Consider the following 19,991-nt stretch of genomic DNA (forward strand, 5'->3'; position numbering starts at 1 on the left):
ACGCGCAGACTTCTACTCAATGGGTGCGACGGAGCAGCAAGGGGTGCGACGGAGCCCTTGTGTTCGTGATCTGTGGGGTCTCAGCACCGAGATCCCCTTTAATCAGCAAGTTAGGCCCTATCATGTGGTAAAGGACCAAATTTTCTTCATGTGTAAACCCCTTTAAAGAGAAAACCGCCTGTCAAGCTGAAGAAATGCTAAAAGGAAGACACAATCCCAAATGTAGTATTCAGGTGCTCCTCGTGCAACCGGATGTGTGACAAATCTACTAAAGATTTCCATTCAAAGAAAGTAAGTAGGTTGATTAGATTGTGAGCCCCATGAGGACAGGGACAGATTTGTAAAGTTCTGTGCAGCGCTACGTAATCTGTGTGCGCTATATAAATAAAGGATTATTAATACATTGAGGGGAGGGGCAGTGTGAGAGAAGAGACCAAAAGAAAACTGAATAACTAGGTACTTTATTCACCTCACTACAGGTCAGTACTTCCAAATAATGTAATGACCTACATGTGCTATATATGGGAGACATTATAGCCGCCAGTCTCTGCATACCACTAGGATCAAAACAGAGATTAAAAGGAAATCTTTCAGCAGTTTTGACACCAGAAAAAAGCTGCAGACCGTGTTAGATCTGTGTAACCTTCTATGTATGTTATTAGTAGCAACAGGACTGTGAAAAGTGACGTTATAGTTCAGCTCTGGTTCAGTCTTTCAGCCTGAAGAGCTTTCTGCTCTGTGCTGCTCCACAGCCCCTCCCCTCTGCTGCCAGTAGGAGCTGTATCAGGATTTTGGTTGGACACTTATAACCAGTGACTCAGAGTAGAGGGGAGGGGCTGTGGAACACTTCACTTCTGAGAGCAGAAAGCTCTTCAGGCTGAAAGACCCATCCAGAGCACCTGCAAACCTGGATTAAAAAGTTTTCATAGTCCTACTGCTACTTAATACACACCCGAAAGGTGGAGTATGCAGTTTAGAACGAATCAGTCATCAGTTTTGATCATAATTAAAGAGAAAACTTGGGAAGCAGAGACTTCTATTTTCTCAATGTGCGGTTTAAGATTAATAATTCTTTATTTTATATAGTGCCTACAGATTACACAGCGCTGCACAGAACTTGCCTAACCTACAAGTATATTTTGGAGTGTGGGAAGAAACCGAAACCCACGCAAACACGGAGAGAACATACAATCTCATTCCAGATGTTGACCTGGATGGGACTTGAACATGGCCCCAACATGACCAATGAGGAAAGGGGTCAAATTTTGACTCTCCATAAAAATTAGATCCATAACGTGGGTTCATTTCATAGTGGATGCAATAAGAGAAGTCGGCGTTTCTGTATTCACACATTTAATCCATTTTTCATGTAACGCTTGTTACCTAGAAAATATTTCCATGGAGATACAGATACTCATAGTACGCTTTGCAATCCAAAAATAAACCGCACCATATATAGAACGTCAAATACACCAGAGGCAACGCGCTGAACAAATCAAAAATAGTTCTGTGTGTCACAACTCCTACAGGAACAAATGTGACAGTGATCAGACAATAGCGATGTATGATCCGCACCCTAGAGATAGTAAATCGCTGATGTGTGAGTGATCAGGGTCCATCACCACCTACACAAACCTGTAGGATGTATTGTATAGGAGATTTATGGGGCTGCTGCAATGCTGTAGGTGTGGGTTCCATGGAACGAAATAATCAAACTACTAGAAAGAAGATTAGAGCACAAAATAAAAGTATAGTACAGCATAACCTTACAGTAATCAATAACATAGATTTTTGAGTTGAGGTGCCAAAAATAAGCTGTCTACTATCGCAGCACCGATAGCTCCATCAATTATAGCCAATACAAGGTTACCCATACTGCCTCTGGGTTTGCAGAGACAGAGCATTAGTGTCTACTTACTGAACGTGCTCTATCCTATTCCTAGTAAGAGGCAACAAGTCATGGATAATGCAATCATAACATGTGTCCAACACAGATGTTGGGAGTCTGATATACGAAGTGGTCTGCCTCCTGCTTGTAATAAGTTTCCCTTTCCAGCTCTTACAAGCAGAAGGCAGGGGCGATACATTAACTGCAGCACATCTCTCCCCTGCCTCCAGCTTGTAATAAGTTTCCCTTTCCAGCTCTTACAAGCAGAAGGCAGGGGCGATACATTAACTGCAGCACATCTCTCCTCTGCCTCCTGCTTGTAATAAGTTTCCCTTTCCAGCTCTTACAAGCAGAAGGCAGGGGCGATACATTAACTGCAGCACATCTCTCCTCTGCCTCCTGCTTGTGATAAGTTTCCCATCAGTTCGTACAAGTAGAAGGCAGGGGAGATGTACCAACTACAGCACATCTCTCCCCTGCCTCCAGCTTGTAATAAGTTCCCTTTCCAGCTCTTACAAGCAGAAGCAGGGGAGATATACCAACTACATCACAGATCTCTGCCTCCTGCTTGGGATAGGTTTCTACATTCAGCTATTAAAAGAAGGAGTGGACTTTATCTGCTCTCCTAGTTACCAAAATAAAGCAGACCCTTATGGGGGGGGGGCACATCATAGAACAATGATGGCTGGATTTCACAGGGAAGATGGGTATTGAGACACTTGTATGAAGGTTATGGCATCTACGGGATGGGGTAGACATTAAAAGACATCTACCATGAGATAACCTGATGCTTCAACTCACTGTCTCCCCTCCCCATCAGCAGTAACCTCCTTTTTTCTAAGTTTTAAAAGGGTGCAGGATATTGTAGAAATAAAGCTTTATAAACTATGCAAACGACACTGAGGCGCCCTACTGAGCGTCTCTTAGCTCCTCCAATAGTGTGGGGAAGTGCTACTTCTATACATTTACAAGTAAGCATCGTTTAATAGTACCTCTACATTACACATCTGTACCAGCACTTAGATTTACAATAACTATAAAAATAATATATATCCCAGCATCATTTTACTTAAAACTAGTCATTTTACTCAGATCTGACTCATTTTGCAATCAAATGGAAGTGAAGGGTGATTTGAGACAGCTGTAACAAAAGACATTTTAGTTTCCGCTTTAAGACCAAAGAAGATCTCTGGTAACACTTCCACTATTTTATGAAATTCTAAAAGCAATATTATATAAAGTCAAGACACACAATAAATTAAGCCTGGAACAAGCAGTAAAAGTCAAGTAGGAAGTCAATGTAACTACTTGTAATCCTACAAAAGTAACGGGCTTCACACACTGAAAACATTGCTTATCTGTACTGGGTAGCCATATCCGAAAAGCAGCAGCCTACTGTATACCAAAAAGTCTGGTCGGTATTGGCTATGGGTGGCTTTTACTTCTAAGATATATAAAATAATCAGCCTAGTCTTACTATGGTTAACAATCTGGCCAGCCAGACATCTAGCAATGGAAATCCAAGGACCTACCTTCTTCTCTTCTTTCACTTTTGGTGGCTTCTTCTTGGTCTTCCGATCTTCCTGTTCCTGGTCTGATGTGATGGCAGGGTTGTCTATGCCACAATTCCAAGGATCACCTGGAGAAAGAAGTGGGTCTTCTTCACTTGGCCTGTGTTTTGGTTTCCGTTTTCTATCTTTTCCAGGGAGGGTCAGGGCCTCTTCATCACTGGCATCTGAATGGGTTCGTCTATACGTGTAGGATTTTGTCTTACTGAATAGAGTTTTTGACCTGTACTTGTATTTGGACGGCCTCCTCTCTCCCTGTCCTCTAGAATTTCTGTCAGCGATACCATTTTCTTCGTCTCCTTGTGCGTTAGGGAACAGGTGACGCATTTTATGAATATGGTTCTGACCATCATCTGGATCTGCATACAAGTCATTAATGAAATCTTTGGACCTCTGTATTGTGTCGACTGGTTCCGCATAGTAATCCGATGAATCTGCATCTTCCGGGTGTACCAATGGGAAACGGGTTGTTTGCTTCCTTGGGTTTTTGCTAATGCCAGCTTCAATAGCTCTAACAAGATTTGGGTCTAGTCTATTCACCTTAGACTTGGGTCCACCTGGTTTTGGTCTTATCGGTGGAGGCACTTTATGGTTGCGCTCATGGTCGTGGCAATTTAACGGAGTACTGTGTGTAGGGTATTCATTCCCTTCATTGTCCAAATTACACTTTGGCAACAGTTGCACGTCGTCTCCTATAGGGCTATAAGGTGGTGGGGCTTCGTTGTCATCCTCCGAATCCTGGTAGAAGCTGTAGGCTGGCGAGTTTCCACGTGGCGAATAAGGAAAAACATCTTCATTTGGTTGACTTGCCTCTCGCCGGCTTTCTGCTAAATACGAATTCTCAATGGAGGTTTTCTTCTCCAGAACATCACTAAAAAATGGCGTGAAAACTTCGGTCTGGCGGTGGTACTGAGACAACGAATATAAAGCTGTGAATTTTGCAGAAATTTCCGTAGCAATGTGTTCTCCTTCTGTCATTAGCTCCTTGATCGCTTCATTCTCAAAGAAGTCAGCTTGGCTGTCTGTGACCGCTACGAGCTGAACGGGAATCGTGTCCTGAATCTCTGATAGAAAAGCTCGCAGCATTCCCATCGAGGCCTTCCGCTTGGCCGAATAAATAAGAATATACCCATGCACCAGTTCATCTTTTCGAACTCCGATGGAGGAGTGGTAGGACAAAATAGTTATCTGTATCCTTCTCCGCTTTTCCCCAATTATTTTATCCAGCATCAGAGAGTTATTTTGGCCTGGCTGAGCAGCGCTACAAGTGCGGGACTCCAAAAAAGGGGAAAGAATAAGATCCACACTGAATGGGTCCCCGCACATGGCACACATTACAATTCTAAGATCGGCTTCTGAAAGGTCTTTAATTGCAGGGATAGGACTGGCAATCTCAGAGTTGTGTTTGACAGATTCGAGCACTCCCCTAAGAGCTTGCTTGATTTGGGCCTCATTAAATTTACGGGGATACGTGCCAGCTGGCACATCCACAAAAGGACACTGGAGCTTATTTGCCAATTGTTGGCCTTGGTGCCTTAATATGGGCATGTTTTTGCTAACACTTTCTCGCTGGTTTGCCAAAATTAAGGTAAATGGAAGGTTTGCAATATCCTTATCTCTTCTTGCCTGAGCTTCACATCTAATTTTCCCAATACAGTCACCTATAAAATTAAGTGACTCAATTGAGCTAAACACACAAAAACAACCATGTGGTTTAAACCCAGGAGTCCAAAATTGGCTAAAAACATAAGGGGAATTGGCATCCACCGCTCTTAAGTCTAACTCGTAGATTTTGCCATCCAATGCAAATTCATCATCCGTTGACTGGGTCCTTATCTCATTGGCCATCTCTTGAGAAAGGTTGTCTTTTCCTAAAATGAGGAGGTTGACCTTGTCAAGGTTAGTTCCATCTTGGTACAAGTTTAACCGGCTAAGATTGGATTGTAATAGACTGTTGGCAAGTACCTGTTCCACTTTTATGTCCATACAACTTTGGACACTAAGACATGTTTCCTTAGTTGGATGATAAACGAATCCTATGTGCTTGAGGAGAAGAGATTCTCGGTCAGTCGCAAGCTTCTGTAAAGCTTTGTATCTCGGTTCTTCTCCAAGAACGACATTTATCTCAGTCATTTTATCAGTGCTAGGGGTAGCATTAAGATCTAGGTCATAGAACAGCTCAGAGTGCTCAAAGAGCATCTCCTGAAATTCTTCTTTGGCTTTTTCAATGATCTCTTGCTGGTGTTTACGATATACCTCATATCGGTCAGTCTCGTTAATGAATTTATAGGCCTCGTCCTCCAAAACAAAACACATGACTTCTTCCCACGGTTGGCCAGGTGAAATGAATGGGATCTTTTCAAGTGTCTTTTTGAACTTGGCTTTCATTTCCAATCTCCTCTTCTCAGAAACCAAGTGTTGAACATGGCTCTGATAGACTTTCTCAGCATCCAACGTGCAGAGCAGATCGAACGGAACCCTTCGGTCGTTCACTTTATCTATATGATCTGACTGATCCCATGGCGTTTTGTCCAGCATTACAAACCATAGGCTGAATTCAGGCTTTTTCTCTAGAACTTGAAGAGCATCTGTCCAACTTAGGGTCTCGACCTCTTCAAGTTTTGGCAGTAACGTACTGAGTGCTCTCGGGAGTGTTTTAAGGTATTCCTCCTTTCTTTTTCTAATGTGCTCCTGTTTGAGCTGTTCTATATGTTTGTTGAATGTATTTTTAGCCTTGTGAGTTCCCTCTAAGTTTATGTAATTCTCATAATCAGAGTGGTTTTTTAATTTATTACTGACCGTTTTCCAGGTTGCGTGGTAATCACGCACAGTTTGGACAATGAGTTTTTCGAACTTATCAGTAGACGATGCAACAATCTGTCGATGCGTTTTGAAAGCCTCAAGATAAGGGATAATCTTGGGTTTGCTTCTGGTTTTGTCTAACATCTGAACCAGTGCTGTGAAACAGGTCTCCACATTGATGTTATTTCTGGCTGAGGTTTCGACGACAAGCAAGTTTTTCTTATTCGAGGCGAAGCCTTGGACTTCTCTTAGATAATGGTCAACGCACTCGTCGCACTTTGTTGCGGCAATGACAATGGGTTTCTTTGCTTTTGCTACTTGCGCATAAAGGTTATTAACAAACTTTAACTGGTCATCAAACTTTCGATTGCATCCTTGGCTAACATCAATGCATAGAACAAAACCATCTATAGTCAGCTTTCCTTCGGGCATTTGCTTTTGCTCAAAGTCCTGCTCCAGGCCAAGCTGGTCTGTGCAAATGTACATTAATTTCTCCGCAGACTGAATCTTTGAAGCTGCGGCTCGCTTTATGTAGGGCTGTAGGTTTGTACTCCGATGTGGAAGGAAAGTCTGATCATCTATGAACTCAGTCTGTTCAATAATGTGATGCTTGCAATCAACCCCATCCTCCCCTACCTGCGTTACGTCACCCCAATACAGAAAGTGGTCATTGTTGACGACGCGGCCACCAAAGTCAATTGTGCTAAGGACAGACGTGTGTTCATGATGATAATCGTCAGCTTTTGGGTGGACATATCGGTTACATAAACACGATTTTCCAACGCCACAGTTGCCTTTATCCTTTTCCGTTCCGGATAATCCTACCACGCTAATGGTATATGACGGGGGGCGCGGCTCCTTATTCTTTGCCATCATCACTCCCCTCTCATCCTTTTCAGCACATCTAGATAGCAGGGCATACTTCTCATTCTTAGGTTCCACGTGAGCTCTTTAGATTTTTGCCAAACAGCGGCGAGGTGCTCAACTCTTTCTTCTCATCTTCTCCATTATCGCAAGAGATTCTCAAACATAACGGAACATGGCGTTTCTGTAGAAGCAAAGCACAAATTTATTACGATTAATGTTCAACTTTTTATCGCTAACTTTTATACATAGACAAAAATAAAAATACTGGCAGCCCCCGACTTAAAGACAACTCATAGTTACAGACTGACCTCTAGAAGCTTGTAATTTACTGTGTTTTAGCCCCAAGCTACAATAATCAACTGTAGAGTTATCCAAGATATCTGCAATGAAGCTTTATTGATAATCTTTGTCCCCATGACAAACAAAAATTTGGAAAATACTAAATAAAATAAATTTTGTCTGGCGTTACACTTAAATTTATATGTCGGAACAGGAATATTTTGTAACTTAAACACCTATAATGTACATAATATTGGGACAGACTGTAGTGCAAAACAATAAAAGGAAGAAAAATAGAACTGTCCAAAAGGTAAAAAAGAACTAAAAAAAAAAAATTTGCAACTATAAATGTTTTTAGATTTTTAAAATGTTAGGGTGTTACGGGATCAAGGTTTAATAATAAAACTTCACTGCAGAAACTGTACAGTTGATCATTGCAGCCTGAGGCTTATAGTAAATTACCAGCATCCAGAGAGCAATCACCAGAGGTCACAGCAAGCGGAGGTTTATCTAACTAGAAGTCGGGGACTGCCTGTATAAACAGTGTAGCATTAAAGGGATAGGGGCTACCCTGCTGAATGGTGGGGGTCTCAATGATGATGCCCCCACAGATCAGGAGAACAGGGGTCATCTGAATCCCAACATAATGGAGTAGCCAGTGGTACATGTGCGCTGCCACTCCATTCACTGTCTATGGAAGTGACAAAGATAGTTGGGAGTCCAGCTACATCAGCGCCATAGAGAACACAGCAACAGGTTGCATGTGCGTCTGTATGCTCTGTTCCTATGGGGTATAGCAGGGGTAACTGGACCCTCGGTCTGGTGATCTGTGGGGGACCCCTAATCAGATTAGCTCCCATCCTGTGACTGGACAACTCCTTCAACTAGGACTAGAGAACTGGGCATGGTTTTTATAACATTAATCTGCAGTTGATTGTCAATATTGGCATGTAGGGTACCCAGAATACAATACTCCCAAATTTCATCCAAAAGGAACTTGAGTCACATGGATTGACAGGTTCTAACCCAAGCATCCACACCACACCACACTGGTGTCACCGATGCAGCACCCATTCTTCATTTAGCCATTAGTGGCTTTTAAAAATATGCAAATGAGCCACAGGGCTCCTGAGAACATAACAGGCTCTCTAGCAGGGGGAAGGGAGGGAATAGGTGGGCATAAGTACCAAACGAGGGTGTAATTAACTAGAAGGGGCTTCTGTGACTTCCATAGGAGCCCTGAAGGTTCATTTGGATTTTTTAAAAGATGTTTTTCACTAAAAAAAAAAAAAAAAAAAAAAAAAAAGCTATATATTTTGTTCTATATCCAAGTAGAATAAATAGTTCAATGTACTTAATGTTTTTTTTGGGAGCCAAGTTGCAGTAACACCGAGACGACTACACAGAAGAAGGTGCCATCTACTTGTAGCTCCCGTATTGTGTAGTATCGAGCACAACTTTATGTATATAATATATACATATTATAGCACTACCTACCATACAGTGACAACGAAATACCATCCTGTAGTTCAAAAAGCAGAAAGTTAGAGGCCGGTATGAACAATCACTATCACTCCCAGCTCCCCCAGGCACATGTACACACTAGACCAGTGGTGGCTAACCTATGGCACGGGTGCCAGAGGTGGCACTCAGAGCCATTTCTGTGGGCACTCAGGTTGTCACCCCAAGACAGAGTTCACCGGACAGGAACAAATCCACCAAATCCTCCTGCAGTCCCAGGCAACTTAAGAGATGCTGCTCTCAGTGCTATAAAGCGACACTTCATTGGCTGTTTGGAACTGCGGGAAAAGTGAGAAGGTGTGGAAGGGGCTGCATTATCTTTGGAGGTCCTCCTGCAGGACCCTTCATTCTTCCTCTACAGGGAGACCCTGGAGATAAGCTACAATGATTTTGCCCACTGAATTTGCCCTCCTTCTTTCAACTGTATTGGGGGCCTTATGGGCTAATATGATTGAAAGATGTGGAAGAACAGGTAGCAATAAGTCACTGCTTAAAATGCCATATTGGCACTTCACGGTAAATAAGGGGATTTTAGTTGTAGCTTTGGCACTCTGTCTCCAAAAGGTTCACCATCACTGCACTAGACTATCCGAGCTTCCATGTTTTCCAAGAATGGCAGAGATAAAGCTGTCGATGGACACCTCCGCCACCTACTTATCTCCCGCAAGACGAAAAGAAAGGGGTGGAATTGCACCAAACTGCCAATCATTTTTTAATCGCCCGCTGGCGCCAAATTAGGTCAGTGATAATCTACTGTATACAGCGTTCTTATCCGCTAGGGAGATCCTGAGAATGTATACAAAATGTGGCCACTAAACACAAACACCACTTACATCGGAAAACAAACTTGTCAGAGGGCTCCAGAAATAATGAGGGTTTTGGTTGTAGAAACGGGTAAAACAGGTAGAACACAGAAAATTGATTTATATGCGAGTAGAAAACCGTCCCTTGCCCTCAGAGGGTTAAAGTTATGGGGAGAAGTAAGCGGCTTTCTGTCTGGGAAGGAACAATACGCTGAAGACAATTTACTCTCTGGTGGGAGATTGAGGCACATTTTTGACAAGCGCATCAGAGCTCATCACTATGCAGATTAAAATATTTCAGGTGCAGCGAGGGGTGTCCCAGAAAGCCATGTCATGTTCAGAGGAAAACAGAGAAGATTAGAGATTTCCATACACTGCTTAGATTGTATGGGGATTATACGGTGCTATTTTATATAGTGTCCTATCTGCAGGCAGCATGTTATAGAGCAGGAGGAACTGAGCAGACAGTACATAGTATCCTATCTGCTTGCTGTATGTTATAGAGAAAGAGTAGCTGAGCAGATTGTACATAGTGTCCTATGTGCAGGCAGCATGTTATAGAGCAGGAGGACCTGAGCAGATTATACATAGTGTCCTATCTGCAGGTAGTATGTTATAGAGAAAGAGTAGCTGAGCGGATTGTACATAGTGTCCTATGTGCAGGCAGCATGTTATAGAGCAGGAGGACCTGAGCAGATTATACATAGTGTCCTATCTGCAGGTAGTATGTTATAGAGAAAGAGTAGCTGAGCAGATTGTACATAGTGTCCTATCTGCAGGCAGCATGTTATAGAGCAGGAGGAGCTGAGAAGATTTTTGTTTTGTTGGAAAAGATTATACAGATTTTTTTTTTTTTTTTTTGGCATTTAATATTTTTTCTGTAGCAAACCATTATCTCTCCAACAGAACTAAGGGTCAATTACAGAGCAGATTGAGTAGAATGCCCAAAATATCCCCATTCTATATCCTGAAACCATACAACAACATCCCACGTAATCCATATGCATCGATTAGGAGATTCGCCCATTGATATCTTCAAAAGATAAAAGAGAAAATGATAAAATGAGGTGCACCGACTAACAGCAGCTCAAGTAATATGGATACTTCTGTAGGGCTTATGGGCAGTGGTGTAGAAACTGATGGGCCCCAGTGCAAAGACTGTGCCAGGCCCCCAACTATAATGTATGGTTTATAGTAATAGTCTTCTCATATGGGAAAGTGACACCATAAGGGCCCCCTAAACCTCTTGGGCCCTGGTGCGACCGCAACCTCTGCACCCCCTCAAGTTACGTCCCTGCTCATGCGTAATCCAATATGTATCCATTGAATATAAAGGAATTACACAAGTAAACGAAATAATCCAAAGTCGTCTAGACAACATAAAGCGTGACTAATCAGTCTTAGATTCTAATGAGATAAATTAATTAACCTCGTAATCTTTACAGACAAATACGATTAAGAGGCCAGAAATAGAATTATCACCTGTTACTCCATTTTTTTAATGCGTTTTCACATGATGAGACCTGTAGTCATTTAGTCGGGGCTGGGTCAAAACCAAAAAACTCTCATATGGAAACATATCCAACACTACCCTTGTAGACACGGAAAGTTATCAAATCGTTATTTTTCTATATCGTTGGTCGGAGCACTCACCAGATCAAGTCTTCAGAATAAAAAAATAAAAAATAAAAACTACATGCGACTATGCCCTTAAAGGGGTTTTCCCACAAACTAAAGTAAGGCTAACTTGCTGATCTAATAAACACTTAACGAGCAACAAACTTCCTAAAAGGGCATCTACCACCAGGATGGAAGGTGCTAATGGAGCATAGGTGCTAATGGAGCCTGGAGCCCCTTAGGCTCATTTGCATACAGTCCTACATCCTGGTGGCACAAGTCCTTTAAAAGGGGTTTTTCCCACTAACTACGGGATAGGGCTTAACTTACTGATCATTGGGGTCTCAATGCTGAGACCCCCACAGATCACGAGAACGAGGGATCCAGACTAATGGAGCAGACGGCCGCGCATAACCATTATCCTCCATTAACCTCTATGGAGCTGACGGAAATTGCCAAGCGCTGCTGACCCCTTGGGATCTGTGGGGGTCTCAGCACCGAGACCCCAGCTGATCATCAAGTTAGGCACTATTCCGTGGATAGAGCCTAAGTTTAGTTCATGGGAAAACCCCTTTAAAGGACATCTACCACCAGAATGAAGGATTGTATGCAAATGAGCCTAAGGGGATCCAGGTGCCAGTAACACCTATGGAGCCTGGAGCCCCTGAGGCTACTTTGCATACAGTCCTTCATCCTGGTGGTAGATGCCCTTTTAGGAACTTGTAGATTTTTTTATTAACCAGATCAGTGTAATGTAAACCCTCACTGTATTTTGTTTTTTTGTTCGTCAACCTGGTCACTTGTTTGTCCCTTTCCACTTTTCCAAAAAAAAACAACTTTATAAGACAAGGCTACTCCTTTTGCATAGCAGCGGCTAATCTCTAGCACTCAAACTCTTTCACGATCGCTACTTGAGATCACACTTGATGTATTTGGGGTGGACTTCTTCAGGCGAGCGTGCAAAAAGGTGCCTGTAAAGCCTCTATTTGGCTTTTCGGGATAGAACAATGCACTTGCTGCTGTTGGTCTTGGGAAGGCAGAAAGAAATCTGCAGAGCGGCTACAAAGGGGGCTATTCTTTCCTCTTGGCAGCTCACACAGACTACTCAAATGACCGTACAGACTCCAACTCACAAGCATTGTGCTTGGATAAATCGGTGCAATGTGATGTAATTCAATGTCCATAAGTTTGGGGGGTTAGGAACCTGCTTTGTGCAGTGCGGGCAATGCAAAATTTACCTATCTAGGTGACGTTCTTCAAGCAAGATCACACAATATGGCCTCTGCCAGCGGTAAAGGGTACAAACAGTCTGGTGATTGGAGACGCAAGTCTGAAATATTGCATTTTTATGGAGGTCGAAACTTCTCGCCAAAAAGCTGCATTAGGCTTGGGCACATCTGTGGTCTTCCATCCCATCACAGAGCTGGATATCTCACATGGCGGACACCAAAGCCAAGGGATCAGTCAGGATCCGTTACGGTAGCTGTCATTTGTCGGCGCTATTCCGTCCAACAAAAGATACTTCCAATGTATCTACCGAACATTGATGCTACCCCAAGGACGCTTCACATGTTAAAATTTTGCAATGTTATTTGTAAGCAGAGACTAGGAATAGCTCCAAAACCTTGAAGATTAGACATTTTTTTTGTGTGGTTTTCATTTTATTCTTGGTTTGAGCTTCCAGATAATAACCAGGAAACGAGAATATAATCTGCAGGGATATAAAACTGCAGACTGAACAGATTTATTTTAGGACAGAAAAAGTTTGGGACCCCCTTTGGAATTTGGAAAAACAACGAGTAAACAACCCCTGTGCCAACTTGTAATAAAGTCTCTAAAGTCATGTAGTCAGACTGGAACGGAATTTCACATCCTCATGCCAGGTTAGAAGGATTGCCAGCATGTATAAATGTGTGAAAATCCTAAGCCCGGGTGAGGTCGGACATCATGCGAGGCACGTTCTGGAAACCAAAGTGTGACCACAACACGGGTCCCCGGGGGTCGCGACACCGAGTAGCTCTGGTGCCCATTGTTATTGATCAAAAACAGCATTCAAGTTCCATAAAAAAATTATTTTCAATGGACTGTGATCAAAGTGGACAACGAAGACCTATAAGAGCGGGCCACAAAGCATGGTCAGTGTGAAGGCCACATTTTTGGGCATCGTATGGCAGGCAAGTCATAGTCGGCGTCTAGTTTGGGGTTTTATTAATTGTAAAGCAGTGTTCCCACCCACTTCCGCAGTGAAATATAATCGAATCCAAAAGTTCCCTCTAAGCCACTTAATGTGGGAGGAGAAATGAGCCCCCAGGTGCGAAATGCAAACAATCACAAGCCAAAGTATGGTTGGTTCAGGAAACTCGTGCCACCACACACAAGCTTCCAAAATTGGCCCTTAATGGAAATCTACCTTCAATCAAGTATGGATATACCAGGGACACTTCCTCATAGATCTAGGCACCATGACTATGATATTCTTATTATATTTGTTAGCCTCTGTCCTTCTATAATCAACATATACAATTATGCTAATGAAATTGAAGGGCTGCTGGAGGCATTACCTTAGCCCCTCCCTGCTGAAGCTTCACAGGCTGTTATACTGTACCACCCATCCTAAGTGCTTCTTCCTTCCTTATAATGCTTCCCTTTCTCTGTCCGATGTTGTCTCACAAAGTAGGAGAGGGGGAGTTCTCCTGCACAGTATAACAGCCAGTAAATCTGCAGCACAGAAGGGTTTTGGTAACACTCTCAGGATCCCTTCATTAGGATAATTTGGCTAGCCTTGTGCAGCGCTGTGTAATGTGTAGGCGCCAATTATTATAATTTTATAAAAACTGATAAGTTAGAAGAAAGGAGGCCATGAATAACAAATATAAGATGACTACAGCCTCGGTGCCTGGATCTATGACTAAGTGTCCCTGGTTTATTATGATGGTACATTTCCTTTTAATGGGGTTTACCACCTCCCAAGCATCATTATCTGCAGGCAACATGTTGTAGAGCAATGCACTGTGATTTCAAAAATATTATTTCTGACCATAATGCAATTTATGTGAAATCCCTAAAGTAATCCACATGCAAATGAAGCAGTTTAAGCAACCAGACTGTGTGCTCAGCACCTTGATCAATTGTATTCCTGCCCGGATTACTACCCTCTCGAAGAAGGAGATTTGTCTTCTAAGAAGCATGGAGCGACACAAGAAGGGTGGTCCAGGCAGAAATAGCAGTGCCATGGGTGCGCTGCCTCATTAGCATACAGATTATAATGGAAACATCTTGGAAAGAGAATGGCAAGCAATAAAGGTATTTTTAAAATAAATCACAGTGCATTTCTCTACAACATAGTGCCAGCAGACGATAGCACTAGACTCTACATTTGGTCAAAACTAAGGGTTTATTTACATAATGCCGTATTGAATTGTTTGACTCATTTGCATATCCAACAGCATTTCACAGATTTAATTCTAACCTCTCTATCAGTCCCGGGGTTTACTATTAAGGTGGTCCCTGGTCTTCTCATGAATAGCTTCTCTTGTCTGCACAAAACAGTTCTCTCTGCCTCCTGTTCCTCCCCTTGCAATACAAGACAAGCTCAGACACAGGCACTTCCTGCCAGCAAATAGTGTAGACTTCTGCTACAAGCTACAGACAGATAAGATCTTTATAGCAAAGCTGACTGTTTTATTGATTAGATGAGTGAGCATACTGTGTGTTATAGGGGAGATGGCAGAGCTGAGAGTGTCAGTGTTTTATACCCATCTCAAGGATCTCATCACCTCTGATCTGTCTCATCTCTCTTTTTCCGTATGTCAGATGCTAGTAAAAGTTAAATAAAAAAAAGTGTAGATAAACCCTGTACCCTGATATTCTAAGCACTTTGTCAGCACACAACATCTCATTGCATAGAGGAATCATGAAGTGTCTGCTTAGAGAGTCCCCGCCCACACTGTGGAATTTTAAACTGACCATCACCGAGTTATCGGAGCTAAACAGCAATAACTGTAAAGTAAGGGGGTCAAAATGATCTTTATTGTGTAAACTTCACTAGGGGATTAAAATGGAGAACTTTCTTTTATGGGTAAACCCCTTTAACTAGCTGGGGGCTTTGGAGGGACAACAGTAAAAGGTTTTAAGAGTATTCACATTTTTCCAAAAGAGGTCAAATCCATCTTAAGTCTCCAAACTTTTGTCTCAACTGAAAGGAGGAGAGTTGGACTCCCATCTAGTCCTAGTGAAAAGTCCCACAGAAGGGATTAGAAAGCCACACATGCACGGACAACTTACAACTCACAGCAATGATACGAGAATCGGGAGCTTCTCAAGATGGTAGAAAGTATAATTTTAAGCTTTCTTTGGAAGCCTCAAAACTTGATACAATTCATGTGGTGGACACCTCATACATCTGCAGGACCCTACAAGAAGGTCCTACAAGGATTCTCTCGTTTTGACTGACACCGAAGTCAATCTTGCCAGGAATTACTAGAAGCCTCCAAAGGGGTGTTCTATTTCCTTACTGTACATGAATTCAGCCCCGATCAGATATGATGGAGCTCAAACCTTTACTACTCTTCGAGGGAAAGCCATAATACGGAAAATACATTAATTTACCTTATTAATTATTCCTGGGCGATATACTTTATTTTTACTAGTATTTGTTAAAGTTCTTTTAACAAGAGCCAATAAATAAAATTTTACTAGCCCAATAAAACTGTATCCGTGATCAGATCGCAGCGTGCCTCTCTTCCGAACTTTACGAATCTAGAAAGGTTATCTGAAAGACGACAACTGCGAATAACTTTATTGGTCTATAAAAATTAAAAGTGCTGAACCCAGGATTCATTGCATCGACCTTTAGGAACAAGGCGAGAATCAATAGATTGTAATACGCGGACGCACGATGAGGGTCATTATAACGTGGTCCTCTTCTATAAGTGACATTGTCTCGCATAATATATACATTTACTGCAGCTATCCTGATGAATGCGAGTGGTGGAAAGACAATGCCACACAAGGTCAGGATTGGGATAGGAAGAGTAAAACGCAACTCGCAAAAGGTCCCATTGACACTATAGACTTCATGGTTGGGCCAGAGACACATGACCATGGTCGGTCCATGACTTCTGGACATTAAGGCCGTAGTACTGAGGATGGGACTCCAAGCGTCATGGTGATATGTGATCCAAAGAGTCCCTTGTTCTACTTAAAACAGCAGCACCAACAGTGTAATCCCCATCGAGTCTCTTCGGCCTTAATATGGATAATTAGTTGCCCTCCAGAGGATCCATTAGCCGGACCTCCTCCAAAAAAGAATTGGTTCCTTCAAAGGGTTATCAAAATAAAATCAGACATAAAGAGGCTCAACTGAAATAGTAGAAACTTACTACTCCAAGGTTTAAGTCTTCCTAGATATCTCAAGGTTTCCTACCTCTGCCTGTGATTGGTTAAGCCTCTACTGGTGCTTCCTGTTGCATTAGGAAACACACAGGAAGTCAAGTATAGCAGGAAATGGGGGCATCCAGAAAAGATCGAGTCTGACAACTCAAAACCCTCATCGATGAGTTGAATCCTGCCCCCTCCCAGTGCTGGAATAACATACATAAGATGCATAAGTCCATTCCCTATAGGGAAGGAATTACAGGAATTGTGGGGAAAGGTTACCCTAAATATGAGACACTCTTTTTGGTGGCTTTCAGATTGTGACATTAGGAGAGCTCAATGTAAAAAGTTAAAGGAGTTGCCCTGGAATTTTAAATCAAAATTACCCTTTTCCTAAATGAGGCCACCAATATTTTAAATTGGTGGGAGTCCATCACCGGGAAACCCCAACCCAACAAGCAATTTTGAGGAGCCTCTGACCCAGTACTTCACAGGGGTCTTATTTAGGTGAACATATTATTCTCGGATTAGGATCATGAGGGCTTGTATACAATTGTGACTATACGTATAGACCTTGTATAGACGATGCATCATCATGTGGCCTTCATGATTTTCTCACATCGTAGGTTAGACCATCAATTAAAACGGCTGACACCCGGCCCTACAGACGACATCACGCATGTCTGGAATCTGAATCACACGAACAAGGCGAACATTATGTCCATGCAGTCTGGCTCCTGATGAGTTCTTGGTGTCTGCCTAGCATGTTAAACAGGAACATGCTCCAGATCTGCAAGATTGGAGACGCGGCTGTCATACAACCAGGCAGGGAACGGACGCTAGCACAGAGGATTTTTTTTCTTACACATTTACCCAAATTGCAAAGTCTCTTCCCAATAATTGAAGCGTTTATGGTAAAGCTGTGCGCTCTCACCCCTAGCACAGTTTCAGCATTTGTGAACAAAGACTTAAAAAAATAACCTGATCCAATTGTGGAAATCTGTTTATTAGATTGAACAGATCGGCTTAAAATTACCCCAATGGTAGAATACTAACAATTACCTTCACCTCTTCCTATAATTACCAATTTTAAGGAGCAGCAAGTTAAAGGGGTTCAGATAATTATGGAGCATCTATAAGTTCCGTCACTACAGTGAATGTCCAGTGGTGAGCTAAATATTCAACGCAAGTCATAGGATCGGTGTTTGACTTTAGCGACAGGTTTTCAGTATGTCTATGGTAGTCCAAGACTCTATCCCTACTGTCCTGCTTCTTTGGATCAATGGCGGTAACTTGCATGGTTTTGGATCAACAGTTTTCCATATGGCAAAAATACATCAAAAACAGTTTCCAATTGTCTTCAGCTCCTGTGCCCTTGGACAGGGGGACATGACTTGTGAAATCAGTAAAAGTGATGTTGTGTGGCAAGATGAAGCCACAGATTGGCCGGAGCAAATCACATGCTTGACAGCAAGTTCAGCCGGGTGCCATCACCCGCATCCCAACTTCTGACCGAGCACTAGCATTAAAGACCAGAGGTAATGGAGGGATGCGGGAGCCAGAGCGGGGCAAGACCGATTCTTTCTGCCACCACCGCCCCAGTACCCCTCCCCAAAGGGATTTACAGAATTCTTTAACAAAAGACCAGCCCAATGCGTCTCGGCCCCATCTCTGGTGCTCCCAATGACAGGTAACCTCATCTTCACAGAGCACATACCCCTTCTAAACCAAACCTTCTATGCTTGTTTGAAAATAGCCCTATCCCCCCCCCCCCAAAAAAAAAAAAAACATGACCTTCAGTTGAACTAAAGTCTTCCACAACTATCAATCTGTTAAACAATAACCAAAATTATCAAGAAAAGAAAACAATCAAATTCATTAATACAACTAGGAGCATAGTAAGAGCCCTATTACATCTGCGAGAGCAGATTATTCATGTGGCTGCCTTGAGCACGCGGAAATGCTTCCAAACTGGATTATCCCGGTGGGAATATTCCTGGAGGAGAATTTTGTATTATCTGGCTTAAAGCAGGTCAAATAAAATCCCAAAATTTTACATTAATTTAGGTAATTCTGCAATGCATTATGATACTGAAGTTTATTGCCATGCATTTTAGGATGACGGGGTTTGGAGCCCCCACATGTCACTCTTCCCTATAATAGTTCATTCTCCTCTTGCCCTTACATTTCTAGTTATGCCCCCTCAGCTGCAGAAGTAGTACCCAGCCCAAGGATTGAATCAATGTCTATAAATGAGGGAAACTCAAACTTGGAAAACAAGAAAACCCTGGAAGCAAAACTATCTCTAGTGACTCAAACTCAAAGACCAACTTCATCCAACAAGTGGTCTGCTCGGACCAAAGGACGTTATCCAGGGGACAGAAAGCTGGAACAGAGGCTGGGCAAACGTGAACCACTCAGACCTCAGCTTCTACAGAGAAGACCTCTGAGACATTTCAAGATTACAAGTAGTGTAAAGCTTTCCCCTCAGGGTTTCAAGCACATGGATGGTAAATGCAAATCCAGTATTTTCAGAAAAAATTTTTGGTTTTTTACATGAAAATCACAGTACAAAGAACTAGGTTTTACTCTGAATTGATGCGGTGCTTTAGAGCAAACCTGGTCTTAGATGAAGATCGTGTCCTGGTCAGCTGCCCTCCGAGTTCTCCGCACCCAGCTTGGCCAGATTGACAGGTCCTTCCTTATATGTATAGAGCTGGTCTTCAGACATCTGTTTTACAGGTAGCAGAAACAGCATATGGCAGGTTTTTTAGATTCAGCGTCATTTATTTGTCCTTAAGGGGGTCGTCCCACCTAGCAACTAATCACCCGTTACGAGTGTACATAGAATGAACGTATGCACTCCTTTACAAGGGATTAATGGAGACTGAGTTATCAAATGGTGTTCTCCATCCGTCCCAAAGACTTGGCTAAAACAGTGTTGACATGACCCCGGATTTTATGGGGTACCCCCGGAAGTTAGACCCTTCTAACCAATCCTGTAAAATTTATGGATTGTTATGGAAGCCAAACACTTTTTTCCCTACACATGTTCCTTAAAGACTACCATGTCCCCATAATGGGTAAGCCTACTCTGAATCAATACTATCCATACATTTAGTCTATCCAGTAAGTATGGATGGTAAGGCTGCTTCTCATCCTTGCTCATAAGAGAGAACATATATTAGCCATTAGGGTGTGGACGGACACCACAACGTCTAATCCCGATGACCAAACCTTCAATAGTCAATGAATTATCTGAAAACGAGT

At 42.5% G+C, this 19,991-nt stretch overlaps 1 protein-coding gene across 1 annotated transcript in view; it reads right to left on the minus strand.

Annotated features, from left to right (window-relative positions):
• ARHGAP5 (Rho GTPase activating protein 5) overlaps positions 1–19,991 on the minus strand; it is a 50,410-nt gene that overhangs the window by 23,073 nt on the left and 7,346 nt on the right. The window contains exon 2 of the mRNA XM_072115383.1: positions 3,421–7,306. Within this exon, the coding sequence (XP_071971484.1) occupies positions 3,421–7,134 (3,714 nt within the window). The 5' untranslated portion in view covers positions 7,135–7,306. The remainder of the gene's footprint in view (positions 1–3,420; positions 7,307–19,991) is intronic.

The sequence above is a fragment of the Engystomops pustulosus genome, chromosome 7 (genome assembly GCF_040894005.1).
Source record: "Engystomops pustulosus chromosome 7, aEngPut4.maternal, whole genome shotgun sequence".
Classification (NCBI taxonomy): domain Eukaryota; kingdom Metazoa; phylum Chordata; class Amphibia; order Anura; family Leptodactylidae; genus Engystomops; species Engystomops pustulosus.